General features: G+C 42.2%; 1 protein-coding gene across 3 annotated transcripts in view; it reads left to right on the forward strand.

Annotated features, from left to right (window-relative positions):
- The first annotated feature begins 6,456 nt into the window (after nt 1-6,456).
- Nucleotides 6,457-22,393, forward strand: part of LOC133062479 (protocadherin alpha-C2) — a 192,358-nt gene continuing 176,421 nt past the window's right edge. Inside the window, exon 1 of one of the 3 annotated variants that reach the window (XM_061151512.1) lies at nt 6,457-8,871. In XM_061151512.1, the coding sequence (XP_061007495.1) occupies nt 6,481-8,871 (2,391 nt within the window). In that variant the 5' untranslated portion in view covers nt 6,457-6,480. Of the gene's footprint in view, nt 8,872-12,588; nt 15,011-18,817; nt 21,230-22,393 lie in introns of those variants that run through there. The other 2 variants (XM_061151509.1, XM_061151508.1) reach the window with 2 other exon arrangements.

A 22,393-nucleotide genomic window follows, 5' to 3' on the forward strand; every position in this document is an offset into this window, starting at 1 on the left:
TCATCTTCCTTGGTTTAAATAGCAGGATACTTTTGAAAGAAATACTGAAATATTAAGTAGATTTGAGCATATTTAACATAGGATCTTAATGTAGTAAAATACAGTGACATTTTCAAGTTTATATCTCACAATGAAACGTCAAGCTCTGGACAAAAAATTATAGGCAAATTTTTAGAAACCATCTACCTTTCCTTAACATTTTAAGTTTCAAAGTGGGCATTTTAAGCAAAAGTAATTTAAAATATATTTTTAGAGTGATATTTTAATTTTTATATTAAAATATACAGTTATTTTTTGGTTGCCATTATGGTCACTATCCTGATGTCAATGACTTTGAGTTCTGGTTCTAGAAAGCTTGATGTGGAAAGAATTTGTTATTATAAGATCATTGACTAGGAAACACTTACTGAGCACCTTCCATTTACTCACAAATGTTCTAAGACACTTTATTTTTACTTCTCTCAACCTTTCCAATAACTTTGTGAAGTGCATACTTCTTTCTGCTGTAAACTCAAACAGTTGATTACTGATCATTATGTGAGGATTTAGCAATATACTGAAGAGTATGTTTGATTAGTTTTGCAAAACCAGCTGAAACATATTTGTTAAAACTATTATACTTGCTAGTCACTAAGTCAAGAGCATAATGTTAAATTTTATTTCCTATGTTTAATTCTGAAGTTACACAAGCATTAAATGAAATATTTTTGTCTGCAAACATTCAAATAAACATACAGAAAACATCCTATGAAAGTCCCCTTATAGAAGCATTCTATAAGAAGTTAGTAAAATTTAGTAGTTAAGTTTCTAGATATTTGAACTGATATAGAGCTGTTGCTTAGAGTGTTTCAAAAAACAGGTGGTGAGCATGTTTCTGCAACTTTTCAAATATTAATTATCACCCCCCCAGGCTTCTGGCAAAAATCAGCAAAATAATAATAATAATTTTAAAGTCATATTGCCAAGTTTCCAGCTCCTTTAAATATAAGGTAAACTTTGCAAGATTATAAAGTTGAGAAAGATAAATTGAGTCACAAAAGAATTTCTCTTCCCTAATTCACACTACTTATGTGCCCATGTCCAGGCTTAGGAATTTCTCTAGGGACACTCAATATATTTACTGATGGATCCATTCCACAAGCACAGACAGAAAGCCTACTGCATACTAAGTCCTGCTGTAGAAACTAGGGACCTAGCAAGAGTAAAACAAGATAAGTAAGGTCCCTGGCTTCAAGGTGATCACACTGTAACCTATTTAAAATCACAATTGTGTTATGAAAAGACTTGGATTCGGGGTAATATTGCCTTTTCAGTTTTCTTTGTCTAAACAGATTGTCTTATAAAGGAGAATCTCATTCTATTAATAACTTTTTAAAAATAGTCAATATAATGCTGACTGCTATTAGCTGTAGTTAATATTCTTGTGCCGTTCGGAATCTTTGTGACAGCTTTCAATAGTTTTGTCTTCCTTTATAAGATTTCTTCCATGAAATGTATTCCTTCCTTTCTTCTTCATTAAGATGACCCAGTTGCCTTATTTTTCTACTTTTCCACCATTCTTTGCTATCATTAATGTGTTATATAGATTTACGGGAAAATTTATTTTTTGGCACATATTTCATGGTATGTTTACAATTCAAATTAGTCATTCATTTGGGAAATTTATTAACTTAAAATGGCCATATCTTCAAAAGGTAAAGTTAGATATGCTGAGATCTTATCAGATATGGTGGGCTATAGTTCATAGAGTTGCAAAGAGTTGGACACAGCTGAAGCAACTTAGCACACATGCAATTTAATTAGTTTTGGTTAATATTAATTATCCATTAAAGCTGGCAAAAAAATAATAAAGCTGGCAGCTTCACACCTTTGTCATCCATCTGAAAAAACTAGACAGAGATCATTGTGCTGTTAATACTTTTTATTCTCCTTTTCCTATGAAGGCTCCAAAAATCATCCCAGTGGAAACAAAACCTATCACTGCTTTCAGTAAAATATTGGTAAAACTTACCTTATTATCATTTGATTATTCAATTTCAGTAATGAATTTCAATTTTATAACTATGATTTTAGGAACTGTAATTTTACTTTCATGTTATCTTGGTATGATTATAACAATGTAATTTAATTTGTAAGGGAATACTACAAATTAGCATTGTCTAAAATATAAGGAATAATACCCAAGAAGACTATTTCTTGATATGTTCCTTCTTTTTCAGAAAACTTCTTTTCTAAGATTAGAACTGTGATTCTATTTTCTAGTATTTGTTGTTCAGTTACTAAGTCGTGTCTGACTCTGCGATCCCATGAACTGCAGCATGCCAGGTTTCTCTGTCCTTCACTATCTGAGTTTGCTCAAACTCACGTCCATTGACATACCATTCACCTGACATGTCCAAACTCATGACTATTGAGTCAGTGATGCCATACATCTCATCCTCTGTTGCCCCTTCTCCTCTTGCCCTCATTTTTCCCCAGCATCAGGGTCTTTTCCAATGAGTCAGCTCTTTGCATCAGGTGGCCAAAGTATTGGAGCTTCAGCATCAATCTTTCCAGTGAATATTCAGAACTGATTTCCTCTAGGATTGACTGGTTGGATATCCTTGCAGTCCAAAAGACTCTCAAGAGTCTTCTCCAGCACCACAGTTCAAAAGCATCAATTTTTTTGTGCTCAGCCTTCTTTATGGTCCAACTCTCAAATCCATACATGACTACTGGAAAAACCACAGCTTTTACTACATGGACCTTTGTTGGCAAAGTGATGTCTCTGCTTTTTAATAAGCTGTCTAGATTTGTCATAGCTATTCTTCCAAGGAGCAAGTGTCTTTTAATTTCATGGCTGCAGTCATCATCCACATTAATTTTGGAGCCCAGGAAAATGAAATCCGACACTGTTTCCACATTTTCCCCATCTATTTGCCATGAAGTGATGGAACCGGATGCCATAATCTTAGTTTTTTTAATGTTGAGTTTTAAGCCAGCATTTTCACTCTCTTCTTTCACCTTCGTCAGAGGTTCTTTTGTTCCTCTTCACTTCCTGCCATTGAAGTGGTATCATCTGCATATCTGAGGTTGTTGATGTTTCTTCTGGCAATCTTGATTCCAGCTTGTGATTCATTCAGCTTACTGTTATTTTCTAGTATGTGCTGTGCTGTGCTTAGTCATGTCCGACTCTTTGCGACCCCATGGGTTGTAGCCTGCCAGGCTCCTCTGTCCATGGAGATTCTCCAGGCAAGAATACTGGAGTGAGTTGCCATGCCCTCTTGCAGGAGATCTTCCCAACCCAGGGATCAAGCCCAGGTCTCCCTCATTGTAGACAAATTCTTTACCATCCAAACCATCAGGGAAGTCCATGAATACTGGAATGGGTCACCTATCCCTTTCCAGGGGATCTTCCCAACCCAAGAATCAAACCAGGGTCTCCTGCATTGCAGGAGGATTCTTTACCTACCAGGGAAGCCCATTTTCTAGTATAACAATAAATAATTAGAGAAGTTAGGCGTCACTTCAAGTACCTTTGAGACCTATGGTCAGGCAAGAATACAAATAGATGAGAATGAGAAACAGTTGTTTATTTTGGTAGCCACTGTCAGTATTCCTGTTCTTCTCCTTTTGGGAACACTGGAGGATTTCATTTCCTTGCTACCTTGAGCTTTGATTTTCTTTGCTCAAATACATGTGAATGATATATATCACTTCCAATCAGAAACAGATAATTGCCAGTGAAAGATTGCCTTCTGCTGTCTTTTCCTGTTGTAGCATTTACGGAAGTACAGGTTGTTGCTGAGATGCCATTGATCAAAATATTCTGGGATGCTGAGCCAACATGTGGAGAAAAGCTGTCCTAGACAGTCTCCCTAAACCACAGAGGACTTTGTCAGAGATAAAATTGTGTTTATTTAAAATGGAGATAGTCAATATACAGCAACATGGTCATTGGGGTTCCACTGCCATTAAGCTAATGTGAACAGAACACATTTTACAAGAAGAGCATTACAACAGGTAGTCTATACAACTGATAGGAGAACATTATTACTGACCCTTTCACTAAAGTATCTGACCATTAAGTAGATTAGATAACTTGGATTTCATGAAAAAATTATTGTGTAGTGATTTCTTTTTATATAAAAATCAGGAGAAGAAAAATAATAAACTGAATTTAAAATGTCTTAGGCACCTCTTTTTTTTTCTTGCCTATCATCCACTTCCCTTTCTTGTTTTCTTCCTTCTGGGGCTTTGTTGTAGTTTTGTGAAAGACTTGAATGAGCATTTTTGAAGAATGAATGCTCAGAGACATAAAATCATAGGGAGTTGACAGTTTGCTTTGGTAAGTGCAAAGGGTATTCTTTTAGCAATGGATACTATATTGGTTTTGTAGTGCTTCTGTATGTAACAAATTACCACAACCCTGGGGGCTTGAAACAACACAACAGAAATGTATACTCTCACAGTTCTAGAGGCCAGAAGTCCAACAAGGTGTTGACAGGGCCATGTTCCTTCTGCAGACTGTAGGGGGAGAACTCTTCCCGGCCTCTTCCAGGTTGTGGTGGCTCCAGCCATTCTGTGGCTCGTGGCAGTGTAACTCCAGTTTCTGTCTCAATGTTCACAGTCCCTTCTTTCACATGCCTCTGCGCACTTTTTCCTGTCTCTTATAAGGATATTTGTCATTGGATTTGTGACCCACCCAAATCTAGGATAATGCTAAGATTAGGGTTATCTTAATTATGTCTGTAAAGATCTCTATTCCAAATAAAGACACATTTTAAGGTTCCGAGTGGATATATCCTTTGGGAGCTACTATTCCAAACACTACAGATACAAAGAAATGTCAAGCTTATTGGCTGAGCTTGGCCAAGTATTGGAGCTTCAGCTCAGCATCAGTCCTTCCAGTGAATATTCAGGGTTGATTTCCTTTAGAACTGACTGATTTAATCTCCTTACTGTCCAAGGGACTGTTAAGAGTTTTCTTCAGAACCACAGTTTGAAAGCATCAGTTCTTCAGCATTCAGCCTTCTTTGTGGTTGTGACCTCCTTATAGTAACTGAAGATAACTTTTATGCGTTTTGAACACTAACTTACCCTCAATTCACTTTGTTTTATCCCTATGTTATCTTTGTCATATTTTCATATCATTTGTGTATGAACGGGACAGCTAAGAATTATTAAAGTAATATATTCTCAACACTAAAGAGAGATCAATTGTACTGTTCTTGAATAAAAATCCAAATGTAGTAGGAAAAGAGATATTCTTAATTAAGAATACATTATCCAGATGAGGAAAATGAATTATTAATTTACAAACATCTGTGAACAGTCCAGAAAGCAAAATTAAATCACAAAAGCAAAAATGAAATCTATAAATATATTTTTGATTTATAAAATAGAAACTAAAATATCCTTTGATTTCTATGTGCTTTACTTGAAGAAACAGAAAAAATTTTCTGTTATATCCAAAAGAACTGAAAGCAGGGTCTCAGAGATATTTTCATGGTGGTGGTGGTTTAGTCGCTAAGTTGTGTCCGACTCTTGTGATCCCATGGACAGAGGAGCCTGGCAGGCTACAGTCCATGGCATTCTCCAGGCAAGAATACTGGAGTGGGTTGCCATTTCCTTCTCCAGGGGATCTTCCCAATCAAGGAACTGAACCCCGGATCTCCTGCATTGTAGGCAGCTTCTTTACCAACTGAGCTACAAGGGAAGCCCATATTTTCATACCCATGCTTATAACAGCACTATTCTCAATAGCTAAGAGGTGGAAGCAACCCAGATATCCATGGATAGATGGATGAATGAATAAACAAAATGTGGTATACAAAAAACATCAGAATATTATTTGGCCTTATAAGTAAGGAAATTTATCACATGCTACAACATGGGTGAACCTTGAGGATATGCTAAAGTCAAATAATCCAGTCACAGAACAACTGTGAGATTTCACTTATGTAGATACCTAGAGTAGTCAAATTTGTAGAAACAGAAAGTAGAATGGTGGTGAGAGGGGTACAGTGTGGTGGAAAAGGGGAGTTGTTTTCTCATGGGTATAGAGATTCATGTTTGCAAGATCAAAGTTCTCAAGATATTTCACAACAATGTGACTATAACAAACTAAACTGTATACTTAAAAGTGGATGAAATGGTAAATTTTGTTATATATTTTTAACACAGTAAAAGGGGGAAATGATATATTGCAGTTTAAGATAGGTATTTTTCCTAAATGAAAGCTATAAGTAAACTTAGCCTGGACAATTGCTAAAATTTAAATCTACAGAATCAAGAGTAGAGCCTAGATTTTGGCCACATGATGTCGCTGTCTTACCACAGTATATTTCTAAGAAGAAAAATACCCAGAACCCTATTGTAATTCCAGCGAGGAGGAGAACAATAAGAGAAGCAGCAGGACTTGAACAGAGATTAGAGGACAACATTTAAAATTTTGCACAACACTATATTCTAATTTGACCAACTCACTGAGAACTGGTGATGGTGTCTTCTAAGAGAAGGGACGTGGAGGTCTGGCATCTGTTTCTGCTGCTTCTGCTCTTAGCTGTAGGCGAGGCCGGGAGCCGCCAGGTCCGCTACTCAGTCCCTGAGGAGGCCAAACACGGCACCTTCGTGGGCCGCATCACGCAGGACCTGGGACTGGAGCTGGCGGAGCTGGTGCCGCGCCTGTTCCGGGTGGCATCCAAAGGCCGCAGGGACCTTCTGGAGGTAAATCTGCAGAATGGCATTTTGTTCGTGAATTCTCGGATCGACCGGGAGGAGCTGTGCGGGCGGAGCGCGGAGTGCAGCATCCATCTGGAGGTGATCGTGGACCGGCCGCTGCAGGTGTTCCATGTGGAGGTGGAGGTGAAGGACATTAACGACAACCCGCCAGCATTTCCAGTGGCGGTAAAGACTATCCGTTTTCCCGAATCGAGACTGCTTGACTCACGGTTTCCTCTAGAGGGGGCATTTGATGCAGATACCGGAGTAAATGCTCTTCTCACCTACAAGCTCAGCTCCAGTGAGTTTTTCTTTCTAGATATACAGACAAATGATGAACTAAGTCAGTCTTTGTCTCTTGTGCTGAGGAAATCTCTGGACAGAGAGGAAACTGCTGAAATTAATTTGTTATTAGTGGCTACTGATGGGGGCAAACCTGAGCTCACGGGCACCGTTCAGTTGCTTATTAAGGTATTAGATGTGAATGACAACGAGCCTATTTTTGATCAATCAGTTTACAAAATACAGCTGTTAGAGAACGTGGCAAACGGAACCTTGGTGATTAAATTAAATTCTTCTGATGCAGATGAAGGATCAAACAGTGAGATTGTGTATTCATTTAGTAGTGATGTGTTCCCCAATATAAAGACCAAGTTCAATATAGATCCCAGCTCAGGGGAAATCAGAACTACGGGACAATTAGATTATGAAGACGTGAAATTCTATGAGATTCAAGTTATTGCGTATGACAACGGGACTCCGTCAATGTCTGGGCACTGTAAAATTTCAGTAAAAATTGTGGACATAAATGATAACTCACCAGAAGTCTCAATCATGTCTCTTTCACTTCCCATTCGAGAGGATGCTCCACTGGGCACTGTCATTGCTCTCATCACGGTGGCCGACCGTGACAATGGTGCCAATGGACAGGTGACCTGCACCCTGATCCCCCAAGACCTCTTCAAACTGGTGTCCACCTTTAAGAATTACTATTCACTCGTGTTGGACAGCGTCTTGGATCGCGAGAGCGTGGCGAACTATGAGGTGGTGGTGACTGCAAGGGACGGGGGCTCGCCTTCGCTGTCGACCATGGCCAGCGTGTCCGTGGAGGTGGCCGACGTGAACGACAACGCGCCCGCGTTCCCGCAGCCCGAGTACACGGTGTTCGTCAAGGAGAACAACCCGCCCGGCTGCCACATCTTCACCGTGTCGGCGCGAGACGCGGACGCACAGGAGAACGCGCTGGTGTCCTACTCGCTGGTGGAGCGGCGGGTGGGCGAGCGCGCGCTGTCGAGCTACGTGTCAGTGCACGCGGAGAGCGGCAAGGTGTACGCGCTGCAGCCGCTGGACCACGAGGAGCTGGAGCTGCTGCAGTTCCAGGTGAGCGCGCGCGACGCGGGCGTGCCGCCGCTGGGCAGCAACGTGACGCTGCAGGTGTTCGTGCTGGACGAGAACGACAACGCGCCTGCGCTGCTGCCGCCCGGGCCAGGCGGAGGACCCAGCGCGGTGAGCCAGGTGGTGTCGAGGTCCGTGGACGCGGGCCACGTGGTGGCGAAGGTGCGCGCGGTGGACGCGGACTCGGGCTACAACGCGTGGCTGTCGTACGAGCTGCAGCCGGCGGCGGGTGGCGCGCGCAGCCCGTTCCGCGTGGGGCTGTACACCGGCGAGATCAGCACGACGCGCGCCCTGGACGAGGCGGACGCGCCGCGCCAGCGCCTGCTGGTGCTGGTGAAGGACCACGGCGAGCCGGCGCTGACGGCCACGGCCACCGTGCTGCTGTCGCTGGAGGACAGCGGCCAGGCGCCCAAGGCCTCTTCGCGGGCGTTGTCTGGTGCAGCTGGCGCAGAGACGGCGTTAGTGGATGTGAACGTGTACCTGATCGTCGCCATCTGCGCGGTGTCCAGCCTGTTGGTGCTCACGCTGCTGCTGTACACGGCGCTGCGGTGCTCGGCGCCGCCCAGCGAGGGCGCGTGCGGGCCGGTGAAGCCCAGGCTGGTGTGCTCCAGCGCGGTGGGGAGCTGGTCTTACTCGCAGGAGAGGCGGCAGAGGGTGTGCTCTGGGGAGGGGCCGCCCAAGACCGACCTCATGGCCTTCAGTCCTAGTCTGCCTCAAGGTGCAGGCTCAGCGGACGAAAGACAACAACTCTCCGAATCTGAACAATTCGGAAAGGTGAGTCTTAATTTTTTCCCCATCATCTCTAAAATTGTTTTATTTCTTTTGTTCTCTATAATTCCATTAGTTATTTTTATTCATAGCTCTGTTTTTATTTTATGTCATTATCCTATTGTGCAATATGTGGCATGAATAGAAATCAATTTCTTTCATTGAGAATAAATTACTTAGATGATCTTTTTACATTTTGAAAATTCCATAAATTCCAAAATTATTCCAAAATAATTTTCCAAATTATTCCTTTCACCACGAATAATAGGATTAAAGGAATGAAAAAAATACTCTAGGAAAATCTGAAAACTTACTATTACCTGTAAATTATTTTTCTCATATTAAAAAATTACAATTGGGAAAAATTTAGACCATTATTATGGAATATATATTTTCAGTTTACATCATGCATCCATTCTGTCAAAATATGTTGGAAATTTCCCAAATTATTCCTTTGCTCAAGAATTTGTCTCTGTTTATGTAACAGTTAATATGCTAGTTTTTCTTTCCATGTATTTAAAAGCAGCCTGAATAAATTTTTAATGCCTGGACCTCCAAAGTGCATATCATAGATCATCACAACAGATGACATCATTTAGAAATAATTGCTAATCTTACATATGACTTTCAATAGTAAAAACAACCCGTTATTTGGGATAAAGATTTCACATTTGCAAAATTCTTCGTTTTAAGGCACAATAGAGAGTTCACCAAGAAAAGAGCTCCCTTTCAATTTTGTTTAATTTAAAAAACATTTTAAAAAGTCACATTGTGGGGTGGCCAGGTAGTGGGACTTTTTCTTCATACAAGTGGAGAATACTATATAACCCAGTCCTTATGTTAGTGGGATGTTTAGTCAGGCTTAAAGTGTATCACTGGGTTAATGTGCACAGACCTCCCACTGTGCAGATTGACCACCTTCCTCTGGCATCACACACAATGTCTGTGATAACATTTTCCAAGAGTGGCAGCAATCATATTCCTATGAAGTTGGAGTTTTCCCAAAAGGTAACATAAGGAAGGGCTTCCCAGGTGGCACTGAGAAGAGGTTGAATTTAGAGAGTTGATATACCTCAAAATGCAGGGAGTATATATTTCCTGGGAATCAGAAAAGCTCATCTGAGTCTTTATAGAGAAAAACAAATGTCTTGAACAGATGAGGAAAAAGCTCTTTCTTAGATGAGTCATCACTACTCATCACTTTCTTGAGACTTGTGTGCAGAAAGTATGAACGGTCAGATGGACTCTCTCCTACCATAAGTCTGGTAACTATATTCTATCCTAGGTAAATTGTAAGTTTTTAATATTATATCCAGGTGTGTCCATATCTCCAGAAATCACAACAGATCATTGTATAGGCTCTTACTGATTTTTACTTCATATTTACATTTTCTTGACTCAGTTGCCAAGAGATGTCTAAGTGAGAGTAGGTATTACTCACTAATACTTTATCCACATATTAGCTCAGTTTTGTAAACTCATATAGTTTCTTTATTATTACCTTCATCTCTTAATAATCATTATGGAGTCTACTCTGTTATAAATTCCCCATGGCATTCCATTTTGCAGAAAGTATACTCTTAAGTGTCATGAAATGTATAGTATTACAGTAACCTGTGAAAGATATCTTACTGATATGAAGTCCATGATATTTAAAAATTTTAATTTTGTCTCTCATTTTAAAACTAACTACTACTACCTTTAAAGATCCACCAAAGCACCTACTGGCATACTGATAATTATAATTATTTCCTAGATCCATTCTTTTCCAAAATAAGTCTTAAATGTTGACTTCTTTTTCATGAACTAGTATAGCAGAATCAATTAGAAATTATGTGTTTGATATAAACATCATTAATTTAATTTACCTCATATTTTAAAGAAAGTTAATTTAAAATATTCACTTATTTATTAAAATTTAATTGATAATTTATTCTATTCTAAATATGAATGATAAAATATGAGTAAATGGCAATGCTGGCTTGCATTCAATGCGTACATGGAAAAACCTGCTATGGGAACTAGTCTCATAATACTTAAATCACAGTTTGTTTTTGGCCACACTCCCAGCACTGGAAGCAAGGAGTCCTAACCACTGGACCAGCAGGGAATTCCCTTAAATCATGTGTTTGATTTCATTTAAAAAGAGTCTGATTATAAGCAAAATTTGGGCATACTCTTACCTCTCTAAATTCAACCTCTTCTCATGAATTTTCTCTGTTCAACTTCCAAACGCTCAGAGAATGCACACATCTTACTAACTTCATAAATACATTTAGTATAATTCATGGCCTAGTTTTACAATATGTTGACTAAGTGAGTCAGATTCTAAAACTACTTTTCTCTCTTTAATGATTAAACACCAGTTCTTTCAAGTAACAACTTTTTAACAAACTGGAATCCAAAATTCATCCAGAGTGAAGATTATTGAAAACACAATCATGTCATATTGGGAACATTTTAGGATATACCAGTAAATAGAAATGTATAAATGGTGTAGAAATTTTAAAAAATTAATATAATTTTCCCTGGTATGATGTGAATATAACAAATATCCAAATCAAACAGTGTTTTTATGCAGCAAAAGCCAAATTTACAAAATAACTGTACCGTAAAATACTGACTTTGGCTTCCCTGGTGGCCCAGTAGTAAAGAATCCGCCTGCCAATGCAGGAGATGTGGGTTTGATCCATGTGTCAGAAAGATTCTCTAGAGAAGGAAATGGTAATCCACTCCAGTGTTCTTGCCTGAGCAGTCCCATGGAAAGAGGAGCCTGATGGACTAAGTCCATAGGGTTGCAAAAGAGTCAGACACGACTTAATGACTTAACAACAACAAAAAGACTGACTTGTGAAATCTTCATATAAATAATAGTTGAGACAGCTAACAAAGATGCAGTTGTTGGATAAAGGACACAAGGATGGTTTGTAGACATTCTACAAAGGAAGAAATACAAGTGAACATATTTTATAAATTAACAAATTGCCATAATAATATAGAAGTAAATTGTGTATATATATATATACACATTTTTATCAGTCTTGTTGTTTTAATGGTTACAAATATCAAAGGCCTGATTTTTCTGTAAAATGTAGACTTTGTGATCAAGTGGTTAAAGTCATGAATCTTGAATTAGATTGAGATCCCACCCAACACCACCAAGTCAATATTATTTTTTCAGTTACTAACCTGTACATGTTTCCACTTCAATATTTGTAAAAACTGAATCATATTAATACCTACCTCAGAAGGTTGTTGTGAGAATTTAATGAGATAACCCTGTTAAAACAAATGAAATAGTACTTGTCACACAGGAAATATTTCCAATAGATGTCCACTACTGTTACAACAATAATCCCTATTTTACTGTATTTAACTATATGGAATGGACTGGCCTAATTGAAAGTCATGAGTTAGTATAAAAGTTCTAAGCATATATTTAAAAAAAATGAAGACTTTGAGGAATGGGAAGGAAATTAACAAGGAAAATATTGAGGGAAGTTCAGTGGAAGGAAGATAGATTTATTTAATGCCTACACCTTTAGCCACATGATGTCGCTGTCCACCGCAAGGTATTTCCTCACCAGAGGAGAAATACAGCATTCATTACGTAGTAAGATGCTGCTTTTCCTCACCATCTGTGAAATGCGGGCATGGAATGATTATTTATGAAATGAGGAATAAGGAACTAAAAGTATTTTCAAATTTTTGATCGTTGCAAAAGCGACCCAATACTTGGAAAACGCTTGCAATGGTACTTTCCTGGAGAGAAGGTCAGGGAGACTGCCGACTACTGCTTTCGGTAATGCTTCTCCTATTCTGGGAGGCCGGGAGAGGCCAGGTCCACTACTCGGTCTCCGAGGAGGCCAAACACGGCACCTTCGTGGGCCGCATCACGCAGGACCTGGGACTGGAGCTGGCGGAGCTGGTGCCGCGCTTGTTCCGGGTGGCGTCCAAAGACCGCGGGGATCTTCTGGAGGTAAATCTGCAGAATGGCATTTTGTTTGTGAATTCTCGGATCGACCGGGAGGAGCTGTGCGGGCGGAGCGCGGAGTGCAGCATCCACCTGGAGGTGATCGTGGACCGGCCGCTGCAGGTGTTCCATGTGGAGGTGGAGGTGAAGGACATTAACGACAACCCGCCGATTTTTCCAGTGGCAGTAAAAAATTTGTTTATTTATGAATCACGGCCGCCTGGTTCTCGGATTCCGCTAGAGGGCGCATCAGATGCAGATATCGGAGCTAATTCTTTATTGACTTACAGGCTTAACTCCAATGAATATTTTACCTTGGATGTAAAAAGAAATGATGAGGAAATTAAATCCCTTGGACTTGTGCTGAAAAACCTTTTAAATCGAGAGGACACTCCTGAGCATCACTTACTTATAACTGCAGTTGATGGTGGGAAACCAGAACTCACTGGTACTACTCAACTGAAGATCACCGTTCTAGATGTAAACGACAATGCTCCAGAGTTTGAGAGCACGATCTACAAAGTCAAATTATTTGAAAATGCACCAAATGGTACCCTAGTAGTGACTGTTAATGCCTCTGATTTGGATGAAGGAATAAATAAGGACATTGTGTATTCTTTCAATACAGACACATCAGCAGATACTCTGTCGAAATTCCACTTAGACCCTGTTAATGGATACATCATTGTAAAGGGTGACATAGATTTTGAGTTAACTAAGTTATATGAAATACAGGTAGAGGCAACAGATAAAGGAAATCCCCCAATGGCAGATCACTGCACGGTTCTAGTGGAAATTTTGGACACCAATGATAATGTTCCTGAGTTGGTTGTCAAATCACTCTCTTTACCTATATTAGAAGATGCTCCAGTAGGCACAGTCATCGCCTTGATCAGCGTGTCCGACCTCGATTCCGGTGCCAATGGGCAGGTGACCTGCACCTTGACTAATCATGTGCCCTTCAAGCTGGTGTCCACCTTTAAGAATTACTATTCACTCGTGTTGGACAGCGTCTTGGATCGCGAGAGCGTGGCGAACTATGAGGTGGTGGTGACTGCAAGGGACGGGGGCTCGCCTTCGCTGTCGACCATGGCCAGCGTGTCCGTGGAGGTGGCCGACGTGAACGACAACGCGCCCGCGTTCCCGCAGCCCGAGTACACGGTGTTCGTCAAGGAGAACAACCCGCCCGGCTGCCACATCTTCACCGTGTCGGCGCGAGACGCGGACGCACAGGAGAACGCGCTGGTGTCCTACTCGCTGGTGGAGCGGCGGGTGGGCGAGCGCGCGCTGTCGAGCTACGTGTCAGTGCACGCGGAGAGCGGCAAGGTGTACGCGCTGCAGCCGCTGGACCACGAGGAGCTGGAGCTGCTGCAGTTCCAGGTGAGCGCGCGCGACGCGGGCGTGCCGCCGCTGGGCAGCAACGTGACGCTGCAGGTGTTCGTGCTGGACGAGAACGACAACGCGCCTGCGCTGCTGCCGCCCGGGCCAGGCGGAGGACCCAGCGCGGTGAGCCAGGTGGTGTCGAGGTCCGTGGACGCGGGCCACGTGGTGGCGAAGGTGCGCGCGGTGGACGCGGACTCGGGCTACAACGCGTGGCTGTCGTACGAGCTGCAGCCGGCGGCGGGTGGCGCGCGCAGCCCGTTCCGCGTGGGGCTGTACACCGGCGAGATCAGCACGACGCGCGCCCTGGACGAGGCGGACGCGCCGCGCCAGCGCCTGCTGGTGCTGGTGAAGGACCACGGCGAGCCGGCGCTGACGGCCACGGCCACCGTGCTGCTGTCGCTGGAGGACAGCGGCCAGGCGCCCAAGGCCTCTTTGCGGGCGTTGTCTGGCGCGGCTGAAGCGGAGGCCCTTCTGGTGGATGTGAACGTGTACCTGATCGTCGCCATCTGCGCGGTGTCCAGCCTGTTGGTGCTCACGCTGCTGCTGTACACGGCGCTGCGGTGCTCGGCGCCGCCCAGCGAGGGCGCGTGCGGGCCGGTGAAGCCCAGGCTGGTGTGCTCCAGCGCGGTGGGGAGCTGGTCTTACTCGCAGGAGAGGCGGCAGAGGGTGTGCTCTGGGGAGGGGCCGCCCAAGGCCGACCTCATGGCCTTCAGTCCTAGTCTTTCATCTGGTCCCATTAGTGGAGACAGAGAAGAGCAGTTGGATGTGGAGACTGATCTTCCTGCCAAAGTGAGTAATTTTTAACAACCCTTTCAAAAATGTCTTTGTTCTTAATTCACTATTTCTGCTTCTTCGGAAGCATTTTTTACCAGTAATTAGTCTTGTTTCTGGCAGTAGACTTTTCCATGTATTGGTTTTGTGGTTAAAATATTTGAATTTCTTGTGACTAATGAATGATTTTGAACCAAATCAGCAATAAGTTGTGAGTACCATACTTGCCAGTGTTTAAAAATCGCTGGAGGATTATTATATTGATAAAAGCCTGGATAGAAAAATATATATATTTTCCATGGTACTTTGCATTGTTTACAATATTTGACTTAAATGTGGTGTACTAATACCTGCAAAATGCTTCAATAGCTACCGATACTTTTCATTTGAAATTTGGAGTAGACGTTAGTCCAAATGTCACTGACCCATGTAGTTTTTTTTTTTTTAACCTGTTGTCTCCTATAGATCCCCTTTACTCATTTATTTATTTATTTGGATTCTCATTTCTTCTTTCTACTTGAGTATGATGTTTTGATTTTGTGTTCACATTTTGCAATACTGGGTATTGTTTCTAGTTTTCCAATTGGATAAAAAAGCTAGAATAGTAAATGTATTGCTTTTAGAATTGTATCTTTTTCATCTTCACTTTCTTACTACTTTTTATTAATAAGCATTAAGAAATCAACAGGAAGTGAAATTTTAATACTCCCTTTAGTATATCATCATTTAGAAAATGTTGCTTTTGGAAGAGTATTATTAGTCTTGTTAAGAACTATTATTTTCTACCTGCACAGTGTTGGAAAAATACTGTACATCTCATTTAAAAGCCATTCCACTAGCAAAACTTATTGTCATTAATCTCTTTTACATACAGTATTAAGGATGCTAATATCCAAAAAGTTTAATGTCATTACTGGTGACCTTCCTCTGAATACCAACCCATTAATGTATGTCATATAGTAAGTACAAAGTTCCAAATAATTGGAAGTAAAATTATTTTCCATTCATACTATTCATTGATATTTGTTCAGTTCTCCTAGTAAATTGGTGAACTCCCATTGATGTTTCTTTGCCACTGGAAACCAAAGCTTAGGCATGTTAGTGACTGGAGAATGGGCAAGTATTTCTAAACCATTAGAGACAAAAATGAAGACACCAACCTTTCTCATGGGAGGGGAACGTGTTCCCATGTATTCCATTCTGATTGTATGGAATACTTTGCTACACAAGGTATGCAGTCTACAACTTCCTACTTCCTTGTTCAAGTTTCCTTGGTAAAAGCTGGTTAATACTCAATGACATTGTAGGGGAGGCTAACATATAAAATAGATAATCCTGCATTTTCCCACTTCCATTTCCACTTTCTGGCTCTGTCCTTTGTGACCCCCTGGCCATCAATTGGGACTTCCCTGGTGGCTCAGATGGTAAAGCATCTGTCTACAATGCAGGAGACCTGGGTTCAATCCCTGGGCCGGGAAGATTCCCTAGAGAAGGAAAGTATGAGCCATAGCATGTCCAACCTCAGCTCACTATTTATTTTATTAGGTATCATTTTCATCCTGTTGTAAATAATAGAGCCATCCAGAGTTCTTGTCTTCCAGGATATGGGACTTCGGTCTTCAAATTCAGTTCTCTTCAAATTCTTGACTAACATGAGTCTCAGCTAATAAGACATTTTAAAAACTTTTGAATTTTTCCCTTTAGAGATGTGTTGCTACTATACCACGTAAATACTGAATAGTTCCCAAATATCCTTTCTGTTCTTCTGCATTCCTTATCTATTTATTTAATTATTAGCAAAATAGAGTAAATGGTCAATGATTCTTTTTTACTTTGTTCCAGTGTTTAATATCAATTATTTTGCACAAATCTACAGGTTGAGTCCTGTAACTGAAACTACTTTGATTTACGTTTTAATTGAGAAAAAAAAGGATGGTGGTGAGGAGTGTGGCTTTTCCTAGAATGGGAGCCTAGGGCTATTTTCACTAGATTGATTTGATTTTTTTCTTTTTTTGGCTTCACCATGCACATGCTGGGGATCTTAGTTCTCCAACCAGGGATCCAACCCTTGCCCCTTTCAGTGGAAGTGCAGAGTCCTAATGACTGGACTGCCAGGGAAGTCCCAGATTGATGTTTTTTGTCCTAGACAACTATGGAGTATGTGGTTTATGAACAGAAGAGTCAAAGTTTGAAAATAACTACCATTATGTCCTTCTATATTGGTGTGTGTGTGTGAGAGAGAGAGAAAGAGGAGGGTATATTGTGCTGTGTTATTTGGGAATGCTTAATTGACCATCAGAACTATTAATGTCTCAAGGATCATGCTTGCCAAGAACCGGAAAGAAAACTAACCTGAAATCTATGTTTTCAATATGGCAGTTGAAATCTATCTTACATAGAGCAGTGCCTAAGGAAAATATTTCCTTTATCTCTGGAAGTTTATAGAGGTTGCTGAGACGTCATATTTTCCTAACTAGCTACATGATCACCTTAATTTAAAGCATTTTATTAAGCAATAGAAGAAAACCAAACTATTCTATTCAGTAAATATTCACTAACTACTCAATAAGTATTCTGAATATTAAAATATTATGATAAAATATTCTCTTTAAAAGTTTACATTAAAAAAATTTATACCCAAATACCTAAAAAAGAGAAATTAATGTAATAAATGGCCAATGTGATTGATCTAGATGCTATAATATAAAAGCAAGTAAAGATGCCTGCCCAGTTGACTTAATCATGAAAGTCTTCCTTGGTCAAGGAAGTTTTAAGTTGTTATATAATGGGGGAAGAGGCTTTTAGAAGAATTTGGAAATGCTGGATATTACTTAGGCAGAGAATGAAATGAGTATATTTGTTTAGCAAAAAATGTTATTGGAAGCAGGAAATTGTCCACCTTGACTAGACTATATGAGTACTCTAGGAGAAACAGAAGTTGAGGCATATTAGGTCCTGAAGAACAAGCAAGTGTTTATAAACCATGAGAGCCAAAATGAGAATATCAATGTTGTTCATGGGAGGTGAATGGGTTCCAGTGAATGAAATTATTTGGAATACTTTCCAACACAAATTGTATACTGCAATATCTTACTTTCCTGTTAAAGCTTCATTGCCCTCCACCCTTAGATTATTTAAGGAAGACTCTCAATTATTTGCTGATGGTCTTTGCTTCCTTTTTTGAGTATTTTTTGAAATTCCCTTTCAATTATCTATTTCTGAGATCAGAGTTTTCCTAGAGATGTATTCTCTGAAGTCTTCAATAACCAGAATGTAAAATCCAATGATGAATAGTATCATCATTAATAATTACCTTCCTTCACTCTCAGGAACACAAAAATGTCACAGATTTTCCTAGCCAACACTTTGCCAACTGTATAAAGTGTTATGTTAACTACAGCTGGGTCTCTGTAAATACTTAAAACTTGTATGGAAAAAGTATTTCCACTGAAGTGAAATCTGCTCCTGTGGTGAAACTAAGGATCACACTCAGTCAATCAGTAGCGCAAAATATGTACTGCAGTAGTATAAAATGTGATTCTATTCTCCAAGGGCATTAAAATCCACGGAAAGGCAGAAAGAAAAATGAAGACTTAACAGTTCTTAGTATGGATTTCCAGAATCTGTTACTTACGGTTTTGAGCCACATGATGTCGCTCTGTACCATAAAATGGATACCATAAAGCAAGAAAAAAAAGAAAGAAAGAAATCCCTCCTGTTCTTATGGTAAAGAAGCTGCATCCACCACTGAAAAAATGGAGGCTGCAATGGTATTGGACTGAACGGTCAGGAGGTAGTGCTTCGTTTGGAAACAAGACCCTCTTCATGAGAACAAAACACTGAGGACATGAGATGGAGTTTTCCTGGGGAACTGGCCAGAAATACCGGCGTCTGCTGCTCTCAATTCTGTTCCTCGCAGCCTGGAAGGCCGGGAGCGGCCAGGTCCGCTATTCTGTCCTGGAAGAGGCCAAACACGGTACCTTTGTGGGCCGAATCGCTCAGGACCTGGGGTTGGAGCTGGCGGAACTGGTGCCGCGCCTGTTTCATGTGTCATCCAAAGGCCGCGGGGACCTTCTGGAGGTTAATCTGCAGAGTGGCATTTTGTTCGTGAATTCTCGGATCGACCGGGAGGAGCTGTGCGGGCAGAGAGCAGAGTGCAGCATCCACCTGGAGGTGATCGTGGACCGGCCGCTGCAGGTGTTCCATGTGGAGGTGGAGGTGAAGGACATTAACGACAATCCTCCTGTGTTCCCAGGAACACAAAAGATTCTGTTTATGGCTGAATCCAGGCCGCTTGACTCTCGATTTCCACTAGAGGGCGCCTCTGATGCAGACATTGGCGCCAACGCTCTGCTGACTTACAGGCTGGGTCCCAGTGAATATTTCTCGTTGGAAAAACCATCCGATGAGGAGCGGGTAAAACGTCTTGGGCTGGTATTAAGGAAACCTTTAGACAGAGAAAAAGCTCCGGAGATTTTTGTAGTGCTTACCGCCTCTGATGGCGGCAAACCTGAGCTGACTGGCACTGTTCAATTACTCGTCAGAGTGCTGGACGCCAACGACAACGCCCCAACTTTCGACAGAACAATCTATGAAGTGAAATTACTAGAAAACGTTCCTAACGGAACGTTGGTAATTAAACTTAACGCCTCAGATTTAGACGAAGGCTTGAATGGGAATATTATTTATTCATTCTCAGCTGATATTTTACCCACTGTGAAATCCAAATTCTACATGGATCCAATTACTGGGGAAATTATGGTAAAGGGATATATTGATTTTGAAGAAACCAAATCCTATGAAATTCTTGTAGAGGGCATTGATAAGGGGCAGCCGCCACTTTCTGGCCATTGTACAGTTATGGTGGAAGTTGAAGACACCAATGATAATGCCCCAGTAATGGAATTCAAATTCTTGTCACTCCCAATTAGGGAAGACGCTCCACTGGGCACCGTCATCTCCTTGATAAGTGTGTCTGACCTCGACTCCAGTGTCAATGGGCAGGTGACTTGTACCCTATCGCCCCACGTCCCTTTCAGGCTGGTGTCCACCTTCAGGAACTACTATTCACTCGTTTTGGACAGCGTCTTGGATCGCGAGAAAGTGTCGGTCTATAAATTGGTGGTGACAGCTCAAGACGGGGGGTCGCCGTCCTTGTCCACCACAGCCAGCGTGTCCGTGGAGGTGGCCGACGTGAACGACAACGCGCCCGCGTTCCCGCAGCCCGAGTACACGGTGTTCGTCAAGGAGAACAACCCGCCCGGCTGCCACATCTTCACCGTGTCGGCGCGAGACGCGGACGCGCAGGAGAACGCGCTGGTGTCCTACTCGCTGGTGGAGCGGCGGGTGGGCGAGCGCGCGCTGTCGAGCTACGTGTCGGTGCACGCGGAGAGCGGCAAGGTGTACGCGCTGCAGCCGCTGGACCACGAGGAGCTGGAGCTGCTGCAGCTCCAGGTGAGCGCGCGCGACGCGGGCGTGCCGCCGCTGGGCAGCAACGTGACGCTGCAGGTGTTCGTGCTGGACGAGAACGACAACGCGCCTGCGCTGCTGCCGCCCGGGCCAGGCGGAGGACCCAGCGCGGTGAGCCAGGTGGTGGCGCGGTCGGTGGGCGCGGGCCACGTGGTGGCGAAGGTGCGCGCGGTGGACGCGGACTCGGGCTACAACGCGTGGCTGTCGTACGAGCTGCAGCCGGCGGCGGGTGGCGCGCGCAGCCCGTTCCGCGTGGGGCTGTACACCGGCGAGATCAGCACGACGCGCGCCCTGGACGAGGCGGACGCGCCGCGCCAGCGCCTGCTGGTGCTGGTGAAGGACCACGGCGAGCCGGCGCTGACGGCCACGGCCACCGTGCTGCTGTCGCTGGAGGACAGCGGCCAGGCGCCCAAGGCCTCTTCGCGGGCGTTGTCTGGCGCGGCTGAAGCGGAGGCCGTTCTGGTGGATGTGAACGTGTACCTGATCGTCGCCATCTGCGCGGTGTCCAGCCTGTTGGTGCTCACGCTGCTGCTGTACACGGCGCTGCGGTGCTCGGCGCCGCCCAGCGAGGGCGCGTGCGGGCCGGTGAAGCCCAGGCTGGTGTGCTCCAGCGCGGTGGGGAGCTGGTCTTACTCGCAGGAGAGGCGGCAGAGGGTGTGCTCTGGGGAGGGGCCGCCCAAGACCGACCTCATGGCGTTCAGCCCCAGTGTTCCGGACTCTGGGGACAGAGAGGATCAGCAGCCAGCAACTGTGCATTCTCTTTCAAAGGTTAGTTTATAAATATCCTTATTTACTCTGAAGTCTGGGTATTCTTTAATTCTATCAATTTTTTCTTAATTAAAAATTTCTCAAAACTAAATTTCTCTGAACTAAATTTGTTTACTTTTTCTTTCATCCCCTTTTAAACTAAAATCTTTTAGAGTAATAGGACAACAAGGTAATACTTGTTTTATTGTTTTTAATATTTAGTATTCAATGCATATTTATATAACTAGTGTTATAAATTTTTGATTTCTATCTTCGTCTTTATTTTCAGTTGTAATTAACTTTTAGAAAGCATTTTCTTGTTATTTGCCTATAAATCATTGAAAAGTACACAGAATACTACATCTTAATCAACTATTTGAAAGTGAAAACTGTTACCTTCACTCCAGAGGACACTCAAATGTACCTCCCAAATGTCTTTCCCCTCTTCCCCTCATATGTAGCCATAGTTTTAATTTTATAGCTGTTTAATTTTTACCTGCTTCTTGAATTTTTCTAAATGGAATTGCACAAAATGTGTTGTATGTGTGCTTGTTTCTGTGTTCTTCATATTTATCATTCAGTATTCTGTGGAATCATCCATATTGCCTTAAGTACTTGGAGTTAATTTAATTTATTATCTCTAATAGTTTTTTCTTTCTCTAGTATGTTTTATGGATAGGGTATGCGTTATTCTGTTGAGAATTTCACATTATTTCTCTTTGTATGTGTTTTACCTAATGCTGCCATCAATAATTTGTAAAGTTTTCAATGCCTATTTACAAACTTTTCTGTATTATTTAGCTAGGATGGAGATTAGTGGAACATAGGCTCTGTACTTATCTTCTCCTTTAATTGATCAGTTTAGTTGCTCAATCATGACTCTTTGTGAACCCATGGACTACAGCAAGCCAGACTTCCCTGTCCTTTACCAGCTCCCAGAGCTTGCTCAAACTGATGTCCATTGAGTTGGTGATGCCATCCAACCATCTCATCCTCTGTCTTCCCCTTCTCCTCCTGCCCTCAATCTTTCCCAGCATCAGGGTCTTTTCAAATGAGTCAGCCATTTGCATCAGGCCAAACTATTGGAGTTTCAGCTTCAGCATCAGTCCCTCCAATGAATATTCAGGACTGATTTCATTTAGATAATTGGTTTGATTGGTTTGATATCCTTGCAGTCCAGGGGAC

The sequence above is a fragment of the Dama dama genome, chromosome 9 (assembly GCF_033118175.1).
Source record: "Dama dama isolate Ldn47 chromosome 9, ASM3311817v1, whole genome shotgun sequence".
Lineage (NCBI taxonomy): Eukaryota > Metazoa > Chordata > Mammalia > Artiodactyla > Cervidae > Dama > Dama dama.